At 51.2% G+C, this 23,696-nt stretch overlaps 10 protein-coding genes across 10 annotated transcripts; 7 read left to right on the top strand and 3 right to left on the bottom strand.

Annotated features, from left to right (window-relative positions):
- Positions 1-386: 386 nt before the first annotated feature.
- On the top strand, positions 387-3,274 carry EFT1_1 (Elongation factor 2; the record flags this gene model as incomplete). Its single annotated transcript, XM_036772837.1, has 8 exons — positions 387-432; positions 486-686; positions 755-2,100; positions 2,158-2,604; positions 2,660-2,774; positions 2,824-3,051; positions 3,106-3,173; positions 3,233-3,274. The coding sequence occupies 8 exons, from the start codon at positions 387-389 to the stop codon at positions 3,272-3,274; spliced, it is 2,493 nt and encodes an 830-aa protein (XP_036634310.1).
- Positions 3,275-3,756: 482 nt separating this feature from the next.
- Positions 3,757-6,544, top strand: PC9H_003243 (uncharacterized protein; the record flags this gene model as incomplete). The annotated part of the gene is made up of 11 exons (XM_036772836.1): positions 3,757-3,992; positions 4,042-4,180; positions 4,236-4,424; positions 4,470-4,769; positions 4,820-4,906; positions 4,956-5,033; positions 5,095-5,163; positions 5,219-5,627; positions 5,797-6,297; positions 6,348-6,477; positions 6,532-6,544. 11 exons carry the CDS (start codon positions 3,757-3,759, stop codon positions 6,542-6,544), a joined length of 2,151 nt encoding a protein of 716 aa, XP_036634309.1.
- Positions 6,545-7,155: 611 nt separating this feature from the next.
- On the top strand, positions 7,156-8,383 carry FCP1_2 (Carboxy-terminal domain (CTD) phosphatase; the record flags this gene model as incomplete). The annotated part of the gene is made up of 3 exons (XM_036772835.1): positions 7,156-7,362; positions 7,424-7,876; positions 7,940-8,383. 3 exons carry the CDS (start codon positions 7,156-7,158, stop codon positions 8,381-8,383), a joined length of 1,104 nt encoding a protein of 367 aa, XP_036634308.1.
- A 97-nt stretch (positions 8,384-8,480) lies between these two features.
- PC9H_003241 (uncharacterized protein) lies at positions 8,481-9,049 on the top strand (the record flags this gene model as incomplete). Its single annotated transcript, XM_036772834.1, has 4 exons — positions 8,481-8,538; positions 8,602-8,699; positions 8,760-8,891; positions 8,948-9,049. The coding sequence occupies 4 exons, from the start codon at positions 8,481-8,483 to the stop codon at positions 9,047-9,049; spliced, it is 390 nt and encodes a 129-aa protein (XP_036634307.1).
- Positions 9,050-9,239: 190 nt separating this feature from the next.
- PC9H_003240 (uncharacterized protein) lies at positions 9,240-10,744 on the bottom strand (the record flags this gene model as incomplete). Its single annotated transcript, XM_036772833.1, has 9 exons — positions 9,240-9,284; positions 9,341-9,539; positions 9,592-9,678; positions 9,733-9,751; positions 9,804-9,926; positions 9,975-10,175; positions 10,229-10,247; positions 10,301-10,345; positions 10,400-10,744. The coding sequence occupies 9 exons, from the start codon at positions 10,742-10,744 to the stop codon at positions 9,240-9,242; spliced, it is 1,083 nt and encodes a 360-aa protein (XP_036634306.1).
- Positions 10,745-10,981: 237 nt separating this feature from the next.
- Positions 10,982-15,048, top strand: PC9H_003239 (uncharacterized protein; the record flags this gene model as incomplete). Its single annotated transcript, XM_036772832.1, has 5 exons — positions 10,982-11,096; positions 11,146-11,276; positions 11,329-11,434; positions 11,487-11,975; positions 12,026-15,048. The coding sequence occupies 5 exons, from the start codon at positions 10,982-10,984 to the stop codon at positions 15,046-15,048; spliced, it is 3,864 nt and encodes a 1,287-aa protein (XP_036634305.1).
- Positions 15,049-15,173: 125 nt separating this feature from the next.
- Positions 15,174-16,176, bottom strand: PC9H_003238 (uncharacterized protein; the record flags this gene model as incomplete). Its single annotated transcript, XM_036772831.1, has 6 exons — positions 15,174-15,489; positions 15,546-15,613; positions 15,674-15,689; positions 15,745-15,780; positions 15,832-15,945; positions 16,025-16,176. 6 exons carry the CDS (start codon positions 16,174-16,176, stop codon positions 15,174-15,176), a joined length of 702 nt encoding a protein of 233 aa, XP_036634304.1.
- A 284-nt stretch (positions 16,177-16,460) lies between these two features.
- PC9H_003237 (uncharacterized protein) lies at positions 16,461-18,781 on the bottom strand (the record flags this gene model as incomplete). Its single annotated transcript, XM_036772830.1, has 7 exons — positions 16,461-16,551; positions 16,612-17,819; positions 17,873-17,926; positions 17,982-18,033; positions 18,084-18,169; positions 18,238-18,388; positions 18,465-18,781. The coding sequence occupies 7 exons, from the start codon at positions 18,779-18,781 to the stop codon at positions 16,461-16,463; spliced, it is 1,959 nt and encodes a 652-aa protein (XP_036634303.1).
- Positions 18,782-20,260: 1,479 nt separating this feature from the next.
- On the top strand, positions 20,261-21,462 carry PC9H_003236 (uncharacterized protein; the record flags this gene model as incomplete). The annotated part of the gene is made up of 9 exons (XM_036772829.1): positions 20,261-20,312; positions 20,374-20,501; positions 20,555-20,588; positions 20,645-20,664; positions 20,722-20,753; positions 20,814-20,899; positions 20,960-21,269; positions 21,324-21,373; positions 21,431-21,462. 9 exons carry the CDS (start codon positions 20,261-20,263, stop codon positions 21,460-21,462), a joined length of 744 nt encoding a protein of 247 aa, XP_036634302.1.
- Positions 21,463-21,891: 429 nt separating this feature from the next.
- Positions 21,892-23,297, top strand: PC9H_003235 (uncharacterized protein; the record flags this gene model as incomplete). The annotated part of the gene is made up of 2 exons (XM_036772828.1): positions 21,892-22,059; positions 22,119-23,297. The coding sequence occupies 2 exons, from the start codon at positions 21,892-21,894 to the stop codon at positions 23,295-23,297; spliced, it is 1,347 nt and encodes a 448-aa protein (XP_036634301.1).
- Positions 23,298-23,696: the final 399 nt, after the last annotated feature.

Below are 23,696 nucleotides of genomic sequence, written 5' to 3'. Positions count from 1 at the left end.
GAGTGCGGGAAATTTTGAGATCATGTGAATGCGATGCCTAGATCTGATATAAGGACCCAGAGGCCTGCCCTAATGTCGATCGATAATCAAGTCTCCTATACAGAACCTTAAACTTCCTCTCATCCAGCAAGGACCGGCCTCACATTTCGCTTGTGTGGGCTGCCAAAATCCCATATTTCGCCTCTCCAACAACTCATTCTCCCAGTTCCCCCTCTGAAGCCTAGAAATCATGGTGTAAGTCCTCATCGTGTCGTCTCAGGGGATACAGCTCATCGATGTCCCCGATGACAGTAACTTCACCGTAGGTCAGTAGCGATGGTATGCGTTGCCGACGAGCTCGTTGCTGAGGATATTCCCCCCGATATTCAGATCAGATTCGGGCCCTTATGGACAAGCCCACCAACATCCGTAACATGAGTGTTATTGCTCATGGTGAGATCAAACCGATGGAGCGCATTTTCGCTGTGCTGACTACTCGCATCTAGTCGATCACGGAAAGTCCACCCTCACCGATTCGCTCGTCTCGAAAGCTGGTATCATCGCATCAGCAAAGGCTGGCGACATGCGATTTACCGATACAAGAGAGGACGAAAAAGAACGCGGTATTACTATAAAATCAACCGCCATCTCCATGTACTTCGAGGTCGACAAAGACGAGGTCTCCGCCATCAAGCAGAAAACAGAGGGTGCGTAAAAATCCCTTGCCTGTCGCCTATCAATCCATTTGTTTATCTTAGATGCTCCACGTCTATAGGCAGCGAGTTCTTGATTAATCTAATCGATTCCCCTGGCCACGTTGATTTCTCATCCGAGGTCACTGCCGCTCTCCGTGTTACCGACGGTGCCCTCGTTGTCGTCGATTGTGTTGAAGGTGTCTGCGTGCAAACAGAAACCGTGCTCCGTCAGGCCCTTACCGAACGTATTAAGCCCGTCGTCATCATCAACAAGGTCGATCGCGCTCTCCTCGAACTCCAAGTCACGAAGGAGGATCTCTACCAATCTTTCCAACGTACAATCGAGTCCGTCAACGTCATTGTCTCGACGTACCACGACGCTGCTCTTGGTGATGTCCAGGTCTACCCCGATCAAGGTACCGTCGCTTTCGGCTCTGGTCTCCACGGATGGGGCTTCACTCTCCGTCAATTCGCCGCAAGATACGCTAAGAAGTTCGGTGTCGACAAGGAGAAGATGATGGCCAAGCTCTGGGGCGACAACTTCTTCAACCCCGCTACCCGCAAGTGGACAACAAAGGGCGCGGACGCCGATGGCAAGCAGCTTGAGCGTGCTTTCAATATGTTCGTGCTCGACCCCATCTTTAAGGTCTTCGATGCCGTGATGAACTTCAAGAAGGATGCCATCGCACCCATGCTCGAGAAGCTTGACGTTAAGCTCGCTTCTGAGGAACGCGATCTTGAGGGCAAAGCTCTCCTCAAGGTCATTATGCGCAAGTTCTTGCCCGCTGGTGACTCTCTCTTGGAGATGATAGTCATTAACCTTCCCTCCCCCGCTACCGCTCAACGCTACCGTGTTGAGACCCTCTACGAAGGTCCGATGGACGACGAGTCCGCCATCGGTATCCGTGACTGCGACCCCAAAGGTCCTCTCGTCCTCTACATCTCCAAGATGGTGCCGACATCCGATAAGGGTCGCTTCTACGCCTTCGGTCGTGTCTTCTCTGGCACAGTCCGCTCTGGTCCCAAGGTCCGCATCCAGGGCCCCAACTACATCCCAGGAAAGAAGGATGACTTGTTCGTCAAGTCCATCCAGCGTACCGTGCTCATGATGGGCCGATACATCGAGCCCATTGAGGATTGCCCGGCCGGTAACATCGTCGGTCTCGTCGGTATCGATCAGTTCTTGTTGAAGAGCGGTACCCTCACCACCTCTGAGACCGCCCACAACATGAGGGTCATGAGGTTCTCCGTGTCCCCTGTCGTGCAGGTCGCCGTCGAAGTCAAGAACGCCGCTGATTTGCCCAAGTTGGTCGAAGGTCTAAAGCGTCTCTCCAAGTCCGACCCCTGTGTACAAGCCTGGATATCGGAAACTGGTGAGCACATTGTCGCCGGTGCCGGTGAATTGCACTTGGAGATTTGCTTGAAGGTACGTCTGCACAAATTTAGAGACGACTACGTAGGTTGAACTTACTGTCTATTCTAGGATCTGCAAGAAGACCACGCCGGTGTTCCCCTCAAGATCTCTGACCCCGTCGTACCATACCGCGAGACCGTCAAGGCTGAATCCTCCATCGTCGCTCTCTCCAAGTCACAAAACAAGCACAATCGTCTCTACATGAAGGCCATGCCCATTGACGAGGAGCTCACCAAGGCCATCGAAGAGGGCAAGGTCAACGCCCGTGACGATTTCAAGGCCCGCGCCCGTATCCTCGCTGACGAATACGGCTGGGATGTCACCGATGCCCGAAAGATTTGGTGTTTCGGTCCCGACACCACTGGTCCTAACTTGCTCGTCGATGTCACCAAGGGTGTGCAATACCTTAACGAAATTAAGGATTCGTGTATTGCTGCTCTCCAGTGGGCTACCAAGGAGGGTGTCTGCGCTGAGGAGAACATGCGTGGTGTTCGTTTCAACGTTATGGATGTTACGGTACGATATTACCTGTCCCCAAAAGTTATTCATAACTAACAATTTTTTTCCTTAGCTTCACGCTGATGCCATCCATCGTGGTGGAGGACAACTCATCCCCACGTGCCGACGTGTTTGCTACGCCGCCTGCTTGCTCGCCACCCCCGGTCTCCAAGAGCCCGTCTACTTGGGTATGCCCCATGCCCTTGATCAGTCTGCTCTTACTGACCTTCCCTCCAGTCGAAATCCAATGTCCTGAGAACGCCATCGGTGGTATCTACTCTTGCTTGAACAAGCGTCGTGGACAGGTCTTCAGCGAAGAACAGCGTGTCGGAACACCTATGTTCACCGTCAAGGCCTACCTCCCTGTCGCAGAATCCTTCGGCTTCAACGGAGAGCTCCGCTCACATACTGCCGGACAGGCCTTCCCCCAGAGTGTCTTCGATCACTGGGAGATCATGCCTGGATGTACGTTGCTCAGTATACATTATGGATGATGGTATGCTTATGTTGTTTTGATAGCTCCTCTCGACAAGGGCAGCAAGATCGAGGAAGTCGTCACCAAGATCCGTGTCCGCAAGGGTCTCAAGGTTCGCACTTTCTTCATTGCTGTGATTGCCTAACTTTATCTGATGCAACCTCTGCACAGCCCGAGATTCCTCCCCTCGACACCTACTACGACAAGCTTTAAGTTCGCTTATGATCATGAATGCTGTTCGGTATATGTTTTTGTCGACGCACTGTACGACCTGTTCAGCATGGTACGAAAGTTACATGAATGTTCACGTTTTGTAAAGACATATAAAGCAATTTTGTTGTACAAGCTCCTCATTGATCCGTATTTTCACTATCATGTCCATTTTCTTATTTCCCCAATCACCACATGCATTTGGGACGCCTTTTCTGATGAGATAAACCCGTCAACGCTCCCAGAGTATGAATTCATTCACTTCTAGTACGGGCTGTGGGTGTACCAGCAAATAGGCATGCATAGCGGCGCAGAAGCTGCCATACATAGCACCAGACATCAACCGTAGTGTTCATCATCAGGTCGTTGCAATAGAACATTGTCACACGACGTGCAACACATTGATACGGCAATGTGCCCATCAGTGCTCGTACTGCTTTGGACTCAACTTTATAAGGTGTTCGCGACGACCGATACATCCCCTCATGGAAGTTCTCACAGCGGTAACTGTTCCACAAGTCCTCAAGGTCGCCTACGATGCACTATTGTTTTCCTGGACTCAGTACGAGAAGGTGGAAGGCAATCAAACCCAGTGTCGCCTTCTGATACAACGATGCCAAGACCTGTTTTTCGAGGTGAACAAACAGCTCAGCGACCTAGGCCTGATGGGCAAGACAGCACGCAAGCGTGGACTGGCCCCCTACTTGCAGAATCTCGAAGAGTAGCCTTCGTTCCTCGTATCCCTTATCGCTAATTAATCAAATATACAGGACGTGCATTACTGTGAAGACGACGATTGGACGTCTGGCGGACAAAGGGTTCGCTTGGAGACTCTTGAATCAAGACAAGATCAAGGAGGAGCTTGCTGCTGCAGAAACCGCAATCAGCGATGCGTTGACAATATTCAACGTGAGTCAACAATACAGTGCAGACAATGTGGCCCTACTTAGCGACTCTCGTCTAGTTCGGGACGCACTTGAGTGCACAAAACCTCCAAGTTGAAATAGCTTCAGCGCAGAAAGCTGACCAGGAAGAACTCGTTGCGCGGCTAGATAGCCTAGCGTACAACGACGAGAAGATCCTCGCGGCCTTGCAAGATGATGCCAGACGTCAACGACAAGGCTTAGAAGAATTGATAGTGGCCTTTACCAGAGTCAGTCGCGCTATATGTGGCTAGCGAGGCAATATCACCTAACAGCCCACCCAGCACATCGAAAGAATCACACAAGCATCTCCAGCCGTACCAAACGATCCCGCAGAAGCTTTTCTGCTGATTGCTTCATCAGCACTGCAGCGCTTGTCTGGACAGACTGCTTCAGGAATTCCACATTGGGCTGTAACGAGTCTTGAGGTCAGATTTGACCCTGGTGATCGAGAGAGCTGCATTGGCCAAGGTACTTTCGGCAACATCTACAAAGGTGAATGGAATGGACAAGTTGTCGCTGTCGAAGAAATGCACGGCGGTGATGCTCAGATGCTTACTGCGGTCTCACTGAAAGTACGTAGTTCATTTTACGGCGGTGTTCATTCACTAACAGATGGGCTTAGTATATCAGGAACGAAATCACAAAATGGTCTCAAATTGCTCATCCACACTTGCTTCCGTTTTACGGTGCCTGTTTAGAATTTGGACGGGTAAGTTTAGTGCTGCTCTCCTTTTTGTCGACATTCTAACAGTTGCCAGCCATTCATTGTAACTCGTTTCTGCGGAAATGGAACCATTCTCGAATTCCTGCGCTGTAAGCCTGACGCTAATCGCACCGTTTTTGTTCGTCCCCTTCACGTCTTTGTGGTTATCCCCCCTCCTGACCATGGCCTTCCAGCTCCATGAGATCTCCTTGGGGATGTCATACCTACACAACCAAGGAGTTATTCATGCTAATCTGAAAGCGGTTCGTGATGACTTCTGTCTTTACCCTCTGCCGACATTCTGAACATGGGTTTCAGGCCAGCGTGTTGGTTGGAGATGACCAGAAGGCCGTCATTACTGACTTTGGTCTATCACGTCTGCAATATCAAATTGCGTCAGTGACGGGGACGACGGGGACGAAGACTGTCTGGACGCCCCACTGGATGGCGCCTGAGCTACTGGGTGGAGGGCTCCCTGATAAACCTGCTGATGTTTATAGCTTCGCATTTTTGGCCTGGGAGCTTTACACAGGGCTCGCTCCGTTCGGTTATCTGCATAATGCTGCGTTGGCGCACAGAGTGCTAAACAAGAAAGAGCTTCCACATCGCCCTGAGTGCATGGATGATGCTACATGGGACATGGCCGAGAAATGCTGGAGATACGAAGCAAGTCAGAGACCCTCATTTGCAAGTATCCAGAGGCGACTGAGGAGGGTCTTGTTGAAAGGTATGTGCTTCATCGTGATCTCGTAGATCTTGTCAATAATACGTTAATGCATAGGCCGAACCACCACCGCCCTGATAGACGCTTCGTCGGTTAGCACACCATATTGCAGATTATCGGGTATGTTTCTTCCCTCCGCACTTTGCATTTACTTCCTAATCACATCTATTAGCATCATCTGAGGGACCAGAGAACCCACCCTCGGCACCACTTGAATACCTCAGTACCACTACCGGCACCGAGCATCTTCTACGAGTAGAACCTGCATATTCCAAGCTTCCTGCAGATCATGAAATACTGTCCGAGGAATCCCACAAGGAGTTACACAACGGCACATTAGGAGGAGTAAACCATCGCATCTTGCGACCCACAAAGTCCAAGGACCCTGCGAAGTCAACGCGAGAGCCTAGGTGGTTCCCTCCCGCAAACTCGCGTATGCCTCCTCTTGTATTATCAGGCGAACGCTCTGCCTTCATTGAATCTGTGAAGACATCTGCCAAAACTCGGATGCGGTCTTGGGAGAGGACCTCCAAAGCCTTGATAGCACCCGTTTACCGGGGTAAATCGCTCATTGATGGTTCTTACTCCTTAGGACTCGGAAGCGCGGGTGCAAGGTCAGATTGGGGTACTACCTTGCCAGGGATTGTCCTCCGAGCCAAAGCAATCTATCCATGTACGTTGTCTGCGCCTCCCCTGCCGTTCGTCCCATTCATGCTATGTCAGACATTGCACCTTTGAACTATCCCAACGATCTATCGTTCACCAAAGGAGAAATCCTTGACATCCTTGACATCCCCGACAGCACTGGTAAATGGTGGCAAGGTCGCAAAGCTGATGGCAATGTTGGGAGTACGTTACCATGCCTGCATCCAACCAATCCCTTTTCACTGACCCAACCCTAACGCAGTGGTGCCATCTGATTGTCTTTCTATCATTTCTTTCGGGTAGTCATCCTTCAACACACCGGGCCACCGAAAATCCCTTTTCACAAAGGAATAGACTTTGGAGGACCTTTGCCGGCTCTCTCGGGTAGAACGAACAGCAGATATAAGTTTATCACCCCCCAAGCGAACGGCCAGGGAACTTCTGCGCAGATACTTCCTCCCGGAATTATTCAACCTTGGGTGGCAAATGGGCTGAAGAGCGGCCACAATCGCCTGGCCTCGCATCCTTCTGTTGCTTTTTTCCCTTTATCCTCTCTCTTCGTATCATTTCGACGAGTCTATTGGATGATCGACGAGTCAAGAAAGTAAATTTCTTGGACTGGGGCTCGGATTTTCTTTGATAGTATGTATGTGCCGTTCCACGATGTTGCAATATATAGTATATATGAACTGTCTTGGATCTCTCCATGAGGGTATGTACTACTCCTCGCTGAAGTCGAACGTCGAAGGGATTGATTTTTGAGCATCTTTTCGGCTGCGATCGTTGTGGACCGTGGACGATGCTTGACTGGACACATCAGCACAGACAATCAACGTAAGCATAAGATGTAGAGTCGAATTCTCGCACAAGGATCCCTAGCCCCGAAATGCCAGACCTTATCACAGTTTCGGGCGTGAAGGAATATCTGGAAGGCACCCGTTTTGAGTGCTCGGATGCTCTTCCCCTTTCAGGAGGCACAGCGAACTTCATCTACAGGATATCATTGTTGAGGCCGGTTGAGGGACATTCGAGTCTAATCCTCAAGCATGGACGTCCATTTGTTGGGAACATACCCTTCTCGTTGCAGCGACAGGTACGCTCGAGCTCTTCTCTACCAATCTCTTTATAACCAAAGCGTGTTACATTCCGTCTAGGCATACGAGGTGGAGGCTTTAAAATGGATTTCTACCTGGATCGCCCCTGATTCACCAGTCAAAGTTCCTGCTGTTGTCCATTTCGACGAAGACAAGGCGGTCATTATTATGGAAGATGTCGGACTTGACGCAAAAACGTTGAAACAGCTCTTACTTGATGGGGCCGTGTCGCAGGCCACGGCGAAGAATGTTGGGAACGCGCTCGGGGAATTCATAGCAAATGTACACCGTCGTAGCGGTGGTGAAGTTGAATTGCTGCGGGGCTTTGATGCAAATGAACATGGAAAATCTATATCGTCATGGGCGACTTATGGACGGCTGGCCTCTACGCTGGAGGGCGAAGACATGCCTGTGCTTTCGGATCCTCCTTTGAACGTCTCTAAGGAAACAATGAACACCATCGCTATGCTATCCAAAGAGAGATCTTCCCAGATCAATGCTAGCGCGGACTGTGTGAGTTGGCTTCGTCTTGACCTCAATTTACTGGTCACTGATTTTGATGTTCATTGTTCCCAGCTGGTCATGGGAGACTTCTGGCCGGGGAACATTGTTCTGAGTCCAACTGCAGAGTCGATCTACGTTATTGACTGGGAACTCGCGAAGACGGGGTTGGAGGGATTGGATTTGGGCCAATTTTGCGCCGAAATCCACACATTGCGCCGTTTCCATCCAAGTCAAAGCACGAGCGCAGAAGCCATCATCTCAGCTTTCCTTCAAACATATCGTCGACTTCGAGATCATCTAGATCCATTAGTGCTGGCGGGTACAGTAGTAACCCATGTCGGGGCGCATCTGGTCGCTTGGACACCTCGCGTCGAATGGGGCGGGAGAGAAGACACCCGAGCAGTAGTTGCAGAAGGAGTGGAGCTGCTCGTGGGAGGATATAGTGGTTCTTATCATCAGACCCAGTCATGGCATGACTTTCTGAAGGCCTCGTTGGCCGGTCCGTTGATCGATTAGACATTGGACGAGATCACGTAGCTGACTCAGGTGTTCCTAAGTATATAATGCAAATACGGGCGGACCAGATACAAACCTCCTTGTTTGCACCGCGAACATGTCAGACAGAAAGGTCATCTTCACTGAGGAAGCTAACCCTCCTCTGCCCATATATTGTACGTGATCGTACCCTGCGCGGACACTTGATCGAGGGGACTTAACGTCTGATCGCGAGCTAGCCCAGGCGATCGTATCAAATGGCACCGTCTACGCCTCTGGTAATATCGGATGCGATAGGGAACTAAAGCTTGTAGAAGGAGGCGTTCAAGGACAAACAGTGAGCAGGTTTAATGCAACTGACAGGCCGGCGGAACGTTAACTATCTGATCGCCCACAGCGAGCGGCTTTGAAGAATCTAGCCATCGTCCTCAAAGCTTCGGGATCAGGCTTAGAGCATATCCTGAAAGTCAACATCTACCTTACCGATTTGCCGAAGGATTTCGCAGCGATGAATGAAGTGTATGCTGAGGTAGGCACACGATCGCTGCATAGTTAGTTGTTCAGATCAATTGATCCTGCCACTAGTTCTTTCAAGATAAACCTCCAGCGAGGACATGCATCGGTGTGGCTGCGCTCCCGTTGGGCGCAGAAGTCGAGATCGAGTGTGTAGCGGCTGTAGCAAAATGAATACCTGTGACCACTTCCTCACCTAACAAAATGTCAACGAAGATAGCTGTATTCCTTGTATAAATCGGTAGCAAGATGTAGTTGTTAGTGGAGTTCTAGCACGCTGTAATGCTTTCGGAGGTGAAGTTCTTTCTAGACCGATTGGATATCCAGATAATGTACAGATGACGGCTTGCCTCTTCGGATTTGCCTACTCGTCGTCGTCGATCTTCTCGGGCCTCACGACGTTGGCATGCTAACGAGAAATACATTCAATATCCTCTTAGAGGCGTTGAACGAAGTGCAACTAACCTTTTGGCTATCAAAGGCGTCAAGGCCAGCAGCAACGCGTGGGCCAGCAACCAAACCGCTCCAATCTAACGTCTTGAAATTCTCTTTGCCTTGGGCTGCCTGTTTAGCGTGGATAGCACGAGCGGTGATGAGGTGCTGATGCGCAATATCAATGACGGGCATCGGGGAATTGTGTTCGGCAGTAAGGTGGCGAATATGCCTGTGAATGATTATTGGAGGTGAATTCGAATATATTCGCGATAGAGGCCTACGCTGCATCTTTTATTCCCCCGTCAATAGCAAAGCCAACCGATCCGTCAAATTTGTCGTGCGCAATTTGGTCGGCACAAGCCACGATTCTGAATACAGCACATTAGTATTGATCACATGTGTTACTTGAATGAGGGACTTGCGCAGGTGCAGGTAGGAGATCTGCATTGATTGAGCTTGGATTGCTAAGTCAAGATGTTGAAATATCACATACCCTTTACGAGTTCCAAAACTGGTAGCGAGCCAATGCCTGATTTCTCTGCCAGTGTGAGGCTCTCCGCAAGCACCTCGAGAGTCCCAAGGATCATCGAGTTACCGATCAACTTGAACGTTGGGGCTTCGGAATATTGATAAGATGATAAGATAACAGAGGATAACTACACACCTTTCTCCAAGTTACCGCCTAGATCAATCACTTTCCTACCAACGGCAGGCACAAATAGGTGTGCGATCTCTTTCTTCGCCAAGTAGTCACCGCTCATCACAATGAGAAGTTGGCCCATCTCGGCGACAGCGGGTGTCCCGAATACGGGGCAGGTGATGAGGTGGAGTTTAGGGTTGGAGGTAATGAGTCGATCAAGTTCGCCTGTTGTAAAATGCTCGACATCGGCCAGTCAATTTGATACCGGCGTGGCTCACCTGCGAGACTTGGGTATATCTTGTCAAATAATATCTGAGTTCTTCTTTTACAATAATGGGGAAACTCGTTACCGTGCTTGTTTCAACGAACGTCTTCTTCCCTGTCGGTTGTGAGCTCTATTGATGGATCAGCACATCAGAAAGTGACAGAATATTATACAGCAGAGATACCTTTAGTGCGTCCGAGAACTTTTGATAAATCTCCTTGACCACCGCATCGTTGGCGAGGTTGGTGATGATCACATCGCACTCGCGTGCGATCTGCTCAACGTTCTGAGCAATACGGATTTTGCCCTCCCCTAGTTCCTTCTGGAGGGCTTCTGACTTGGATACTGATCTGTTCCAGACGAGAATCGGTACTGATCCTACTTCGCGGTCATTTGCCAGGTTCCTTGCCATCATGTAGCCCATGGCACCAAGGCCCACGAAGCCAATCTGGTGCTCATGGGCGATGGGGGTGGACGGGCGGGAGTAGGGGACATGGGAGTGCAGAGCACGCTGCAAGAGGTCACTCATGGGATCAGACAAGGACGTTAAGGGCAAGGAGGGTTGCGCGGCCCAAACTTACTGCTCGGAATCTAACTGAGTGTTCCCAAAAAGGAATGTAAGCGACGCCCTTGCATCGCCGGGATCACGTGTAGCTCAGAGCAACTTCACACCTTCCCAATCCGGCCATGTTACAGTAGCACTCAACAGTTCATGTCGCTTGCAGCTTGATCCCGAACCACCACTTCGCCCAGATACCCATACCCCATGGCGAACCAAAATCCTTATCAGATACACGGACAGAATAAAGGAACGCTCGTGCCAGGACAGTCTATCGCGGTTGGGCAGTTCAATGTTCAGGTCGAACGCTATTTGTCTCAAGGTAAGTCACTCGAGACAAATTCGACACCAAATATGCAATTGGACTCTAGGTGGATTTGCGCATGTATATCTCGTCAGAACGGCGACGCCCGTGTACAACACGACACATCATGTCCTGAAGCGTATAGCAGTTGACAGTGAGGGCATGCTCACAGAGGTCAAGAAGGAAGTCGATGTGATGGTACGTATTTTGTTACCCTGTGGTATGGATGAATGATACATGATCGTTATAGAGGCTTCTCAAAGGACATCCCAATATTGTTCATCTTATAGATGCAGCATGGAGCAAAATGGCGAATGGCACTTACGAGGTTTTCATTTTAATGGAGTATTGCCCTGGTACGGTACAGGCCACGATCTCCCACAGGCTGCTCTCATGGTCTCATTGCAGGTGGCGGAATCATTGACATGATGAATCGTCGTCTCCGGGAACGTCTTACAGAAGCTGAGATTCTCCAAATCTTTGCGGATGTCTGTGAGGGCGTCGCCTTCATGCACAGCTCACGTCCACCTCTCCTGCATCGCGATCTGAAAGTCGAGAACATCTTGCAATCATCTCCTACGTCTTTCAAGCTGTGTGATTTTGGATCTGCAACATACGCCTCCCCTAGGCCACCCTCAACAGCCCAAGAGATCCGGGCATTGGAAGCTGATCTAAACCGACATACCACACTTCAGTACAGAGCCCCAGAAATGGTGGACCTCTACCTACGAAGACCCGTTGACGAGAAGAGCGACGTATGGGCACTCGGGGTTCTTCTCTACAAGCTCTGCTACTATACCACCCCTTTCGAAGAACACGGACCCCTTGCAATCCTTAACGTTCAGTACAAGACCCCGCCATACCCCGTGTACTCTAATCAGATGAACGCACTCATAGGTACGTACTTGAAAGATCGATTCTAGTCACGTTGGGCTCACTTTACGTAGCTTCAATGCTGCGGGAGCATGGTGTGCACCGACCAACCGTCTTCGAAGTCTTGGACCAAGTACATCGCCTGCGCGGGACCAAATCTCAGTTCAAATACAACATCCCCTCTCCTCAGCCATTGTCGCCAAAGCATGCCTCATCCAAGAACGCGTCAGGTTTCTCGACTAGCAAGCCACCTCAGCAAATTTCAACTAGTCCACCAGTGCTAAACGGCACGTCGTCAAGTACCACGTCGTCCAAGAACGCCGGTGTTCAAGCCAGGGAAATGGTACTGGAGGCCATTGCTCCCATGCGACGCGGTAGGCCTGCTGCCAGCAAGGATGCCAATGAACCTTCATCATCATCATCGACCCGACCAGCGAGCCCTCATAAACCAACAACCTCGACGACAGCAAGGCAGCCTGAGGGAACCAAGCCCTCGAATAACTGGCTAGATAGTGGGTTTGATGCAGAGGAAGAGAAAGCGTGGAAAGCGATCGCTGCCACCAAAGCTCCCGAACATCTAAAGCCTAGTGGTGACGATGCATGGACAGTCAAGACCTCCGCCAACTCTGATAAACCCAAGGACCAAGGCTTTGGAGATGACTTCGGGCAGAAACTCTGGGATTCGTTTGATCCTCAGTCAGCCAAGCCAAAGAACACAGATACATCGAGCAATGCTGCGTCGACTTCGCATTATCAACCACTTACACCCTCCCGCACTCCTGGCTTGACCCCTTCAGGAGTAGTTAGACCACGATTGATACCTTCCAAGTCTAAGGAAAGGGACGCGTTCGAAGGTCTTGGGCTTCAACCAAATTCCCGGCCTCTACCTACCCTTGGAGAGGCCCGAAAGCTACGAACTGGACTTGCTGTACTGAGTACACAGTCAAATCGTTCAGATACCTATCGACCGCCCTCATCTCCAAGTACAACACGGAATACTTATCTTGCTGCCCAATCTCAGCCGATGCGCGGTGCTTCTTCTTCGCCTGCTCGTACCACTCCACAACCTTCTGCCTCACCTGCCGCTTCTCCTATTCCTCCGCCGATACAGACGCCTTCTGCGGACCTTCCTGCGGAGTCAAGATTCCCTTCGCTAGAGGAGCTCGATGCCTCTTTCGGTACGGGAGCCTCGAGCAAGCAACCGCCTGTTATCGGGATCAGAGCTGGTGCTCAGCTATCTGGAGCGTTGCAAGCTCAAGAGGCTAGGTCGAGTCTGGATATCGACGTACCAAAGGCGGAATCATTGAAACCCGTTCGCCTACCGTCGTATAACGGAGGGTCCCGCTCAGCGCAAGTCACAGGTAGTGCAATGCGCTCGACTCAGATCACCGGAGATGGCGCATCAAGCGCTGACATTAGACGAGTACTCCGAGCCGAGAAGGATACAGAAACGCCACAGGAAGCGCATAAGGGTGCGGCTGCCCCGAAATCTGCGAAGATACCTTCTCCGGAGATATCTGGTCAACGACCAAATACCACAACCTCTTTCAACTACACCGGCTCCAAGTTCAATTCCCACAGACCATCTCCATCTGAAGCTCCGGACAAGCCTATTGCTTCTAAACCAACGAGGTCTACAACAGACTGGTTAACTGGGTCTGACAATGAGCAGCTTCCGTCCATAAGCCCGAGAACGCCTTTGCTTCGAGCTTCCCCGAACAAGCGCAGTTCATACCTAGAAGCAGGTTCTCGTACAACGCAAGTAAATGAGATAGCTAGGCGAACCAGCCCGACTCCATTATCCTCGTCGATTGGCGGGTCACCGCCAAAGCCCACTGCTACACGAAGTCGACTACCTTCGCTTACACAGAGCAAGCCTCCTACTCGATTGACCAACATAAATACAACGGGTGCGAAATATAACCCAGCGGAAGCGTTATCTGATAATTGGAGTCCCTTACCCTCGTCAAGAAAGGCAACGGATAACCAGAAGGACCTTGATGCTCAATCAAGTCCCGATGAAGATGGTCCTGAAGACCCTGCTAGGTTGTCTCGTCCTTCCAAGATGGTTTCTGGGCCACAGAAGACAAGGCACAAGGCTCGACAGAGCTCTGTGCATGATCTTGTTGATTTATGGGGCGGTGGCATCTCGTCTGGCGCGGACGGCAAGGAACACAAGAAGGATCTGGTTGCTCCACTTTCGAATCTTGAAACTTCGCGACTTAGCCCCTCCAAGAGAACGTCGGTAAATTTGAGCTCTCCGGCTGTAACTTCGTTTCCTAGATCTGCTTCTCCAAAGCCTACTGGTATTGATTCGCGTCAGACTAGCCAAGGGACCGACGCGAGTGACGTTGGCAGACCGCAACCTTCCCCAGTGGCCCCCACTCCGTCACCCTCGTCCGGACGCTCACGACCTCAGTCGATGTTCATTTTCCCTTCCAGAGCTTCTGACGCACTTGGATCAGGGCATCCATCTGCACCGGCTCTTTCTTCATCTTTGTCTCCTCCGGTTGACCTTCCGAAACGTCCAACAAGACGGACGTCAATCTCTGACATGGTGCAACACTACGAGGCTATCAACAAGACCGGCCTGGGGCCACCGCCCATAGCTACGAAACCGCAAGAATTCAAAGCGCTTCGTCCGTCGAACGTTAGGAAGGTCTCCGCCGATGTTATATCCCTTTCTCAGAGCCAGCGACCGGCACTGCAGCCCATCTCTCCGACATCGCCGCCGCAATCAGATTCTCCTCGCAAGCCGATACAACCGTCAAATCTCTCAGCGCCCCCTAGCGATGTGACCCCGCGCCGGACATCACCCACAATTACGGAAGGTATTGCCCCAATAGGGCGCCGACAAGCTGAGAAAGACGAGGCGAAGGCATTTGACGAGGCTGTTAGCAAGCTCAAGAAGGCTACCGGCAATGATGAAGGAAATCAATCTCCCCCTGACCAGCCTTACCGAGGAGTCGGGAGACTGATTGACCAGTGGCAACGCAAGACAGCCGAGGTTGAGGGGACGACTCCTGGTGCTCCTCGACGGGGAGGTTTCGTTGCGAAGCGAGGGACTGCATTGACGAGTGCTTCCGGTAAATCGTGAAGCTGTAGCATACTATAGGACAGTTACTTTAGTGATTTACGTATCATCTATTTAATCGTGGAACCAAAACAGGACGAGGGAGACAAAGCTAAATGAGAAAGGGGAAAGAGTGGGGAAGATGGATGCTACGTAGACCCATCCTCATCTTCGTCAGATATGCGGAATGGGTCTCGTACAGGATTTTGGGATTTCCGAGACGCAGCGTGTTGTTTTTCCCAGACCTCCTCGTCTGCGTAGTGATCAGGATTGCTGCTACTGCTGCTGGCATATCCGAGCTCCAGGGCCACGGCGTCTGCACGCGCGATGTTTGATTCATTCGGGTGGATAAAGAGGCCACCAGGTCGTGTTTTGGGGCCGGGGCGTGTGCGAGGAAGGAGAGGGTAAGGGGATTCAGGGCCATTGCGATCTAGCAGCGGCTGGTGGAGACCGTGCACACCCATCCTATGTGTCGACGCGATTATTTGGAGCGCACGACGGAGGCACTGGCGTAGACGTACTGTTGGTGAGGGGGAATAGCGCCCTTGTGGTACTCGATAAAGAATTGGGCTATTGATAACGTGGTGACCTGGCGAACGTGTTTTGTACATTGGATGAAAGGAACGCGATAATGTGCATGGAAGCTCACGATAACGATGATTATCCTGGGGGTATACATAAGGATTCAATACGACTATGAGAGGATCCGGGTGTACTCACCCAAGTTGAAACGACATTGCAATAAGCATGTACATCCTACACTCATTTAGGTTCTTTGTCCAACTCGCGAAGAGGGGGCGAACTCACAAGCGCAGAAAAGTTGTCATCCAGTACAACATTGACCGCCAAGCAGCATGTTTCCACCGCGAGTGCTTTACGCTTGACGGCGCCCACTGTTTCTCGCTCAGCAATGCAAGCAACCTGTCAATACGCATGAAGGGTCGTCAGCACCCCGCGCATTTCCTCAGCCACTACCGCGTTCGTTCTAAAGCAAACGCACCGTTCAGATACACAGACCGCGATGGTGAGAAGCGAGCCGATGAGAAAGCCCGAGAAAGTGTTTAGCTGTATAGAAGGCAGCAATATGACGCTGCCCATAAAGGACCAGTGAAGATACGGCCCAAGCAAGTCGTCTGAATCCGCGTCGCTCATGGTTGCTTCAGGTTATTGGTTTCGCTTGTGTGAGGTCAGTTAAAGGATGGGAGAGAGTTGGGCCAGTGCAATGGTGATGTTGATCATTAGAGCAACAACATTGATGTTGCCACCAAGCCGAAGCCAGAAATAGGAGAGCCCCGTACCCAAGCGCCTGCCTCAGCTCTTCATGCAAAAATCATGGTGCTGAGACGTGTACGAAGTTGTATTCAAAAGAACTCTAGCTGCCCGATGGCTGTTATACAAGAAAGAACACTAGTGCCAATCACTGATACCCATCATCATCATGAAGCTTCCCGACGAGATTGCATCGTAGCTTGCATCTCAGTGGCCTTCGCTTCTCGCCACTCGCATCCGTCGCAATACTCACATGTACTGCGGCGGTATTGGGTCAACTATTGAAGCAAACGAGCAAGAAACCATATGGACACTTACTTGCATCGCTTAACCTCCGACTCGGCAACGCCTCGCGCCTCTCGGTGCCCTCGCCACCAGTCAAGAACACCCCTGAGGTATTCATCGAGTAAAATATCGTCCATGAGGAACTTCTTGGTCCCTATGATATATCCCTTCGACTCTACTGCATCAGTCAAATTGTGAACCGGCCCTTCGGCGATTGCGGGCAAGGTGTCTTCGCGTTGAATGGCCGTCGGGAGGGGAGTAGCTAATGCGGGAGCAACTGGGGGTGGCGTGCCAGCGAGCGAGGGCGACCCTACCCGCGGAGCCGAAGGCATGCTTCCCGTAGCGGCGGCAGGCACAACTTCTGCGGCATGTACCACGCTGCTGCTCTGCATATTAGCAGATTCATCGATATTCGACGGTCCGTCGCCCGTTATTCCGTCTCGCTCTCGCCCATACGACTCGAGGCTGGCCTGAATGGCTAGAGTCAGCTGATTGTCTTCCTCCACGCTGGATTCAGAGATGCTGGCGAGGATTGCCGCCGCTATGCTCTTCTCTTCTTCTTGATCGGCAACATCCTCTTTGGACACCGTGATATTGATTTCGGTGGCTTTGCTCCAGCGTTCCTTGCCTTTGCGACTTTGCGGTTGCTTGCGATAGACCAATTCCAGCAACGGCGACACACCAATGACCTCTAAATCGGCCACTGTGTGATGCCAAGTGTGAACTAGCTTGTCAAGGCAGTTCGCGGTTGGTTGGGGGACACGTTCGTCGTCAAAGTCAGGGATTAACCCTGCTTGGACTAAGAATTCATCGGAGAACGGTTTGAACGGATCCAAATCGAGTTTCTTCCATATTTCGTTGATGTCGAACGTGCCGCCGGTGGGCGCGGTGAGGATATTGTCTAATAAACGGTGGTATAGCATTACTTGGAGTCGGGATGGAAGTGTGTCTGCGTGCGGAGGCAGCGAGTCCGTGCGTCTAGACTTTGTGTCGAGGACGTGCAGCATGTACAGGGGAGTCCGGCGGGGTGGAGCCGTTGCTTTCCATTTCGGTGACTTAGGTGGATCGCTGCTTTGTTGGACCAGCAGATCGAGGATGGAGAGCGCGGGGGTCGACTCCTCAGATGTTCGTGCCTCGTCAGAGGGTGACTTGTGTCTTTTCCGAGGAGTTTCTTGCCCGTAGTCGGAGCCGCGTTTCGAAGAAGTTCCCTCCTCGGTGACTTGCAGTCGCGTGAGTTCATCCTGTGCTTCAACAATATCAAGAGAAGAAGTACTGAAGAGCCTCACATGCTTACGATGATGCCTACGACGACTTGACCATCCACAATCCCAAATATAGGGATTTCACGCTGAAGGAATATGTAGGTAAATGGGGATACTCATGATGGACATGTCAGGACGTACTGCAAGCCCAAGAAGCTTAAGGGATTCAAAGCATGCCATCATATTGACAAGTCTGTCGGAGGGTTGTAGGTTTGTTGAAGTCACGGTGGTGGTCAACGCTACCTTAGAGCCCATCGTTCTTCCTCTGTTCTGACGCGGATGGGTATTGCCTCTGGCTTAACTTCACGCTCAAGGGCCTTGTGTACAGACTAAGTCACAAAGATAGATAGATGGATCACCTAATTAGCATCACCATCGCACGATAGGCCGCACTTACATGGCCCTTCTTTTGAACTTGGAAGTTTTCTTGTGCGATAGCTTGCTGCACCATTATCTCTTTCCCTGAGCCCGAAACAAACGACTTGGGTCGATGCTGGGGCTTCAGGAACCGCTTCTGCCGCAATCCATAATCAAACTGAAGTTCACACCTACATATACACAGCGAGATTAATCATAGCTCATGGGACCCTGCCTAGGTCATAGGTCATTGATATCAACGCGTACCATGCTGGTGACACCAAATCTGTTACGGAAAGGAACCCCTTTCTTCGAAATCGGCGTAGGGGGCTATTCTCAGACACAGTGACGGTTTTGTCGAGTGAGATTGGGGTAACGGTGTCGTTACTTGAGGAGCCAACTTCCGCTGGGCAATCAGGAAGCGATAACTCCAGGGTGATTGCAAGCTTCGGACCTCCGTTTGGCGGCGAGGTTATCGGTGGGGGCGTCGAAATATTGGATATTGCAGCATCAATGCGAGCAAAGTCCTCTTCGGTAAACTCTGAGAGGTCGTACCCTCCGTACGAATCTTCAGAGTCGGACATGGTGGTCGTGAAATGAGTTGCCCTTCACAGTCGCGTCGCGGTGATCGATCACGTGCGATCGTACAGAGAGTCCTCGTGACCGAACATCTACTCCAGCGATTCTGGAACCAGAAGGAACATCAGAACCACTATTACTGTTAGCCATCATGTTCTCGCACGTTTCTGCAGCTTTCTTGGACTTCCTCCATCGCCGCCGACGGCAGGACCAGTATCTCATATGGGCATTGCATATGCAGGAGCATGCAAGCCAGCTCAGCTACTTGCGGCAGCATATGGCTATCCTTTGAATTCTGGCGCCAGAATCCAAAACGAAATGCGTACGTATATAGGTTATCTACGGAAATGAAGCTGGAGCAAAATTCCATGCCAAATGCCAAATGGGCGGCTTCTGCTCTGGCATCGCCAGCGTGCCGGTTGAGAGTAAGCTCGCTCCTCCTCGTAAACCCTTTCTGCAATCCTCGCTGATATAGTGGAACTTCCAAGCGATAGCACATTCTTCTATCGCCTCACACTTTCATGGTGACTGACTGCCCCAGCAACACAAATTCCCCTAACATGGAAAGAAAAACACATCGCTATAATGTCTGAGGATCGGCACGTTGGAATGCTGGAAGCGACACTGCCAAGGGACCCGGATTCCATACGCCGTGACAGCACACTGCACCTCCAGCGACATCGCTACATGTGAGCAATAATAGAAACAACGGCATTATTGTCTCATATGATAGATCATCTTAACTACGCTTGGGCCCATCACTGGCGCACGAATCTCAACCTACTCTGTCACGAGGGTCGTGGTTCTTCCCAGACGCGGTCCGCTTCAATTGCCTTTCGCGTTTTCCCCAGATCTGTCCACGCTTCGGCATGCCACTCCCATGACAAATACCACGCACCTCGCTAGCGTCATATTTCCCGTCGAGGAAACCTGCCCACCACGCTCTGGAGATACTGCAATGCACCGCTTCCTCCGCCAACAAGGTTCGAACGGCCCACTTCCTCTACTGGAAATGCAGCCCACACGGTCTGGCCGACAGTTACTCCGTTCCCTGGAGACGCCTCGCCTCCGGGCTGCCTCCATCTACCCATCAGTGCTTCGGAGCAGTAGAGGATAAACTGCGGCCTACTAACGCCTTCTGAAGTGGAGGGAAATATATTCAATAGGTACGTATTGCCTTCCGCCAGGCATGCGATGCTGGTGCATGGGGTAGTTCGGGGTAACGTGGTTAATCGGCATACGCTCTGATCATGGAAGACTGCTTGTTGGGGGCATCGACTCAACCGTGATTTCACCGTCTAAGTTGAGTAAGGAAGTGGCTTAGCATTACGGTAATGCTGGTGCCTTTCGATTGGACCTTCTAGCTTCGCCTTGCAGGTATAAAAAGTACAGTAAATATGGATACTATCCTTACCAGAAGCTCCTCCTTCTTCATTACTGAACAACCTTGGTTTCTTCTCGGCTTTTCTCCAACAACGATAACGATGTACTTCTCTTCACTAGTAACGCTCGCCGTCCTTTTTGGCGCCGCTGCTGGTGAGGCATTTTAGCTGCTCATCGCCACAGGTCGGATAAGCTCACTCTTGGTCGTATTTAGCTGTCCCCACACCAGCTGAACACAGTCTTGTCGCCCGCGACTGCTCCGCTGAGGTTCGCCGTTTCAACATCGAGCGCCGCGAGAAGAGGGGCCTTGGCAAGCGCGCCTTCTACAACAGCATAAAAAACGTAGGGCAATGATTTACATTGGGAGTCCTTCGTGTGCTTATTTTGTTCATCAGGCTACTTGCATCGTGTCCCCTGATGCACCAAGAGGTAAGTTTATTGCCTCCTCTGATGTTGTAGCAAGATGTTTATAACTCTTTGAACAGTTAACTACGTGGCCAACCCAGTAGGAGACAGCTTTATCGCTGATCGACACTTGTGCCTCACCTTATTTCCCTTCCAGGCTGTCCGCACCGATGTTACTGACGGTCAAACGTGAGCACATGCCTCATTGGTCACCCCTCAGGAACCTCCTAACCTCCTATTAATAATTAGCGGTATCGCTCTGACTCTCGATGTTGGTGTCATGGACATCACCACCTGCCAACCCTTGACAAACACGATGGTCGAGGTCTGGTCCGGTAGGCCGCCTAAATACTTGTCGCGTAATTCTCGCCATCTGATTGCGTTCTTGTACATAGCCAATGCGCAGGGGAACTATGGCTCGTACCTCCGGGGTGCTACCGCGACTTCTTCAAGCGGTATCGCCGAGTTCCAAACTATCTTCCCCGGCTACTCATCGGACGGAGCCAATCACATCAACCTGCTGGTTCACCAGCAGTCCCTGGGATCACCAGTCACCCATGTGGGCCAGGTCTTCTTCACCGATCGATGGACGGAGGTTGTGTCGATGACTTCGCCATACAACACAAACACCCACAAGCTCACGAAGAACGCACAAGACCCCAACTACACCAAGGCAAGCAGCTCTGGCTACTCCCCGATTGTTGAGTAAGTTATCTCCCCTAGCTTATCTGGGCCTGAAACTGATGATCATCACAACAGCATCGAGTCGATCAATGACGACTGGCCAGAGGGTGTCGTCGGATATATCAGTGAGTTACTCGACGTCGAACCGTGATGATCGTTTCGCTGATTTGTTTGATTCAAAGCTGTCGGCGTGAACCCAAGCAAGTCTGTCTGAGTCTGAGGATTGCGCCGGGCAGGAGAGGCAGTATGATAATCTATCGCATGTAATCGCAATCATGTCAGTAGTGTAACGGTATCAAAATGGCGTGTCTCGGGACCGCAGAGTGTTTGTCACGGAAGCAGATGCCAAGCAGGCTCAGGCTAAAAGTGGTGATATGTCAAGTTGCCTTACGTGAAATTTCACAAGTGGTGTCATACTTGTGGCCAGAATTTCAATGAAACCGTTTGTCCAGCGCCGTCGAGGCTCGCACCATGCCACTCCCGTAATCGTCCCATTTACCGCGCACCCGAAAGCCTTATTATCAGACGGCGCGACATTTTGTTTCCAAGTTCAACTCACAACAACCATCGTCCCTTGTCGCGCTGGCCTTTGTATATTTTTTAATGTGCACGCCACCATTCCAGGCTGATTCACCAGACGATAATGCTTTGTGATCCTGCACCCTGCTACCAATTAATCGCCTCCGAATTTAATCGAATCGCCCACAAGACCGTCTTGGTCCACACCATGTCGAAGGAGCTGGAACAGCAGAAACCTGGTCGAATGCCACTTCTTGCAGCGAAGGCGATGAGTTCGGTGGGGTTTGCATTGGTGAGTCTCTTTATCTTGCTCAAAGGAAGCATGAAGCTTAAAGGGAATGTCTCTGCTAGAGTGTTCTGGCTATATGGCTGGATTGGATATTGCCTGTGGCGAGGCCGCTGGTTCCCGAATTGCCCATTCTTCATCCCCCGACGCGAGAGAAGCCGCATCGAAGGCGGTCGGCTCCCGCTTCGTTTGGATCCAACGCCGTTCGGCGTTCTCGAAAACGCAGAGCGATCCCCGCTCGCGCAAACACATCGCCTACAGCGCGTGACACGCACGAGCCATCCACGACCACGACCGTACGCGAAGCCGTCCAAGTCGTATCAGATACACCAGAGCCAACGCCCGCTGCGGATGTTGATGACCGCCAATTATCTTCTTCCTCGACACTGGTTGCTACGCCTCCAAAGCATTTGGCTTTCCAGCAGCCTCACCTTGATACTTGCGACGAATCTGTGGAATCGGATGGCTCGCGTATGTCTTCTGGACCTTCCGCCCACCCCCGCCTTCCTCGAATGAAGCTTTTGTTAAGCAAGACGCGTAAAGCTTCCTTAAACGCTGAATTATCTCCTCCAGCGGCTTCGATATCCTCCGAATGTAAATCTGCGCCGTCTAATTCTTCGGTCGCTCCGTCTAATAGCGGGGCATTAGTGAATGAAACCCCCGTGAAGCCCGCGCGCAAAAGACCTGCCTCTGGGTTTGTCCCACCTTGGATCCTCCCTCGATCCAGTATCACATCCGATACAACATCCGAAACGCTGCCCAAGACCGCTTCACCCGCTCGATCTTTTTTCTCTCGGCGTCCGTCATCCGCCCGCCAACCTACAAGCCCTCAGTCAACTCGATCGTCGATCGAGCAACCGCCCAGACCTTCGACTCCAACGCCCGTCTCTACTGCAAGTTTCTGTCGTTCGAAAGTCGATCGTCGTCGGTCGGCGCCCGTCCCTCGAACGCAACCATACGAATATCCGTACTTTGCCGCCATGCCTACCCCTTATGATGATGTGAATGTTGTTGAGGAACCCGTCGTAAAGCGAGAGCCCGTTGATGAAATGGGTCGGCTGACCGCTCGGAACTCGGCGTCACCAGAGCCAATCGTAATTGAATCGGATGGGAGGATAGGTAGGCCGAACTCGCGGCAGGTCAATGCGATCGAGCAGGCCCAACTTGGGTTGGGACGCCGTCCGTCATCAAAACGAAGATCAACGAGTGAGAGCTGGGCACAAAGAAGTGTGTCACGGTCATGATTGAGAACACCACACCATTCATCTGTATTTATAGTATTGTGAGTTCCCTGTCTTCTGACTAACGGAGTGCATCATGTGCTGACTGTATTCTCTTCTTCTCCGTATGGTTTCGCAGCATCAACGCATATTCTTATTACTTGGGCTATTTTGGCAATCAATTACACTCACGACTCATCATTCCACGACACGAATTGGCAAGTACTCATGAATTACATGTATTATTCATTATATAGAAGCTTTACGACCTACACATCTTACGCATTGAATAAATACTTGCATTGACACCATATAGTGACAGAGGGCGCCTAAGTAGCAAGGTTCCCTTCCTTCTCCCACCATGAGCTGGTGGCCTTCTTCCATCATGAGGTGGCGGTACGCATAAGAAGCAGCTTGAGTACC

Source organism: Pleurotus ostreatus (genome assembly GCF_014466165.1).
Source record: "Pleurotus ostreatus strain PC9 chromosome Unknown scaffold_2, whole genome shotgun sequence".
Lineage (NCBI taxonomy): Eukaryota > Fungi > Basidiomycota > Agaricomycetes > Agaricales > Pleurotaceae > Pleurotus > Pleurotus ostreatus.
The sequence above is the reverse complement of the archived record's forward strand: the minus strand, read 5'-3'. Positions and strand labels throughout refer to the sequence as shown.